The following is a 3,568-nucleotide window of genomic DNA, read 5'->3' on the forward strand; positions in this document are numbered from 1 at the left end:
AAGACTTTTTTTAACTAATCCCATAGCCACTTTTCCATTGTTTCTTAACCTTGTCAATTCTTTTATAAAAAAAACTTTCCTTTTATATTTCAGTATTTTACATTTAACACAGGAATTGACATAAATATTTTTGAGGATTTATCTTGTTCTTAATATATTTAATAAACTCCTTTTTGTGATCCATAACCCTGCAATAAATGGCGTTTTCCCGGATGTCTTAACGTTTCTTATCAATTTTCTTAACTTCTGATTTCTATTGTTGGCTAGCTATTTTCCCTTTTTCCTCTTTGTTACATATTGCTTCCCTCCCTCTAATTGTTGCCTTCACTTTAGCACTAAACTGAGTTTTTACCCAAAGTTGTTCACTTTGTTGACTCTGGAATAGTGAGTTTTCTGATATCTAATAAATGTCTAAATTTTTCCTCCCAATCAGTTTGGCTGACAATTTTCCTCAGCTTTAGGGAATTAGTCCTCTTGGAGCACTAAGTGTCAATCAATAGTATTGGTTGGGAATTGTCCATTTGAATGTAAATCAGTTTCATTTTTTATTTTCCTCTTCTATATCATATGCTCCCACCTTTGTCTCTTGTATAAACTAAAGACTCCCAGACTTTTAGCTCCTCAATAGAGACTGTGTGACCAAAACAGAACACATTCCTGAACATGTTGTGCTCCATCCCATATCTTAGGGATCTGAACATTCTTTTGTTTTGTCCACTGCTGCAAATGAGCAGGGGTTTCTCTTGAGCTGCTATTAATTGCACTCAGGTCTTTCCCCTGAGGTATGTTTTAGTTGGGATATTTCTCTCAGCAACGTCTTCGCAAAAGTTTGTTTTTTTCCCCTCTCTGAGTTTGAGAACTGGATGAATGGGGAACTCCCTTCAGTATGGACTCCTTATCCTGGCTCTCATTGCATTAAGGAACAATGATGGATAACCAGTATCCACACTTGTGTTTCCTGCTCATGCCTCCTAAGGTTCCCCCACCACAAAGTGTAGGAATTATTAATGCAGGGAGCACAATACAAATATGGAATTGTATTTAGTAGGGTCATTGTTCACAGTTATTCTCTCTGAATAGTGAAAATGTCATTTTTCAGTGTGTGAAGAGTGTTCAACCTGCTTCTCCCATGAAAACAGCCTCCACTACTGCATGCCGTGTCTCATATTAACGTTGTCTCTCCATGCAGGCATTGCAACTGCAACCATCATCCAAGATTCTGGGAACACACAGAAAGTCAGGGGAGCATACAGTAAATGCAGAAGACACCCTTATGCTTCAGAGTTGGGTACTTTCTCCCCTACGCCATGTCAGATTCTAACACAACCGACTTCACCAACCCCTCCACCTTCATCCTACTTGGTATTCCTGATCTAGAGGAAGCCCATATCTGGATCTCCATTCCCTTCTGTGCTATGTACGCCATAGCTGTGTTGGGGAACTTCACCATCCTGTTCATCGTGAAGAGGGAGTCAAGCCTCCACGGGCCCATGTTCTATTTCCTCTGCATGCTGGCCATCAGCGACCTGGTCATGTCCACATCCACCGTACCCAAAATGCTGAGCATCTTCTGGTTCAATTCCAGGGAGATCAGTTTCAGTGCCTGCCTCACTCAGATGTATTTTGTTCACTCCTTCTCAGGGATGGAGTCTGGAATCCTCGTGGCCATGGCTTTTGATCGCTATGTGGCCATCTGCAATCCCCTGAGATATTCAACGATCCTGACAAACTCCGTTGTGGCCAAGATAGGCCTGGTGGTGGTGCTGCGAAGTGGCATACTCGCATTACCCTATCCCTTTCTGGCGAGGCAGTGGCCATATTGCAGAACCAACATCATCCCCCATTTCTTTTGTGGACATATAGCTGTGGTGAATCTGGCCTGCGCTGACATCCGCATCAGTAGTTACTATGGCCTGTTTGATCTTTTCTCTGTGATCGGAATGGATGGGTTTTTTATCGCCATGTCCTATACTCAGATCCTCAGGGCCATCTTCCGCCTCCCCACAAAGGATGCCCGGCTCAAAACTTTTGGGACCTGCATCTCTCATGTTTGTGCCATCTCAGCCTTATACATCCCAGATTTATTCTACTCTCTCATTCAGCGGTTTGGCCACAATGTGCCACTGCATTTACGCATTCTCCTCAGCAGTGTGTACCAAATGGTGCCCCCGGTGCTACATCCCATCATTTACGGGGTGAGGACCAAACAGATCCGGGGCAGGCTGCTCCAGCTCTTTACTCATAAAAAGATCTAATTGTTTTGTCCTTGTACTCTGGCTGTCAGATTGAGCTCTGTGCAGAGCTGGCTGGTGCCTGGTGCTGGGGCCTCTTCCCTGATTCACTTCCTGGACAGTCAAAGTGTGATTAAACCCTTTCCTGTCCTTACTGGGCTGTGTCAATGTGATGAACTGGGGAATCAGTCTATGTACACGACACTAGTTGTGACCTTTCTAATTGCTCTTAGCTGGATGCCTGAAATTGGAATCTTGCCCCATCTCCTCTGTGAAGCCTCGACAATGCTGTGTGTCTTCTCCCCAAGTCACTGCTCCATCACTTTCTCCTGTCTTCCCCTCCCCTTTTCAGCTGCGACCCAGTCATCTCTAAAACCAATATGTTCTCACATCTGGCAAGTCACCTAAGGGTTAAATTTTTAATGTTTATTCTTACTTTGTTACTAACTCTGTGGAGGTAGAGTCCCCATCAGGACTCCTGGCTGACAAAGCCCTGGCTGGGATGATTTAGTTGGGGAATGGTCCTGCTTTGAGCAGGGGGTTGGACTAGATGACCTCCTGAGGTCTCTTCCAACCCTGATATGCTATGGTTCTATGATTCCTGGGACCTATCTCAGCTCTGGGAGGGGTGTGGGGTATAGTGTGTTACAGCAGGAGGCAGATACATCTGGGGTCTAACTAAGCAGATCAGAATGGCCATTCCGGGTAAAACCAATGGTTTATGTAGCCCAGTAGCCTGTCTTCTGACAGTGCCCAGTGCCAGGTGCTTCAGAGGGATTGAACAGAACATGGCAATCACCATGTGATTCCTGTGGAACAGGTCAGCAGAAGGGGGCAGAAGCCCTGAATCTGGGCAGTCTCAGACTCAGCTGGCAGGAGTTCAAGCCTCCTGCCCCAGTAGGAGCGTCTGGAGGAGGGGAAGAGCCCAGGCTGCCCCGGATGGAGTGGCAGAAGAATCTGTCAGTTCTGGCTGCCCGGAGCCCTAGCTGCAGCCACAGAGCGGAGGCAGGGGGAGAGAAGCCCTACTCATTTCTGTCTCCTCTACCTTCCATACTGCTGCCAACCAGGGGTTGTCTCATTTCCCCGGTCCTTAGATGAATCTCAGGGGGTAGTCTTTATGTCTCCCCACCCTTTAGGAGCTGCTCACTTCCCTCCTCTCCCTTACCCTTTCTGGAGATATAGGGAGGTTCACGGCACCACTGGTATTGTTGCCGCACCGGTGGTGTGCTCCGTCTATGCTAATTTCCGTGGTCTACAGGATCATAACAGGGGCCCTGCCAAAGGATCATCGTGGGTCCACGACATTGTCCCACACTGTTCTGAGGGATGAGCTTCAC

At 46.4% G+C, this 3,568-nt stretch overlaps 1 protein-coding gene across 1 annotated transcript; it reads left to right on the forward strand.

Moving 5' to 3' along the window:
- Nucleotides 1-1,307: 1,307 nt before the first annotated feature.
- On the forward strand, nucleotides 1,308-2,255 carry LOC128832967 (olfactory receptor 52E4-like). The gene has a single exon (XM_054020724.1). The coding sequence runs from the start codon at nucleotides 1,308-1,310 to the stop codon at nucleotides 2,253-2,255; it is 948 nt and encodes a 315-aa protein (XP_053876699.1).
- The last annotated feature ends 1,313 nt before the right edge of the window (nucleotides 2,256-3,568 follow it).

The sequence above is a fragment of the Malaclemys terrapin genome, chromosome 1, assembly GCF_027887155.1.
Source record: "Malaclemys terrapin pileata isolate rMalTer1 chromosome 1, rMalTer1.hap1, whole genome shotgun sequence".
NCBI lineage: Eukaryota > Metazoa > Chordata > Testudines > Emydidae > Malaclemys > Malaclemys terrapin.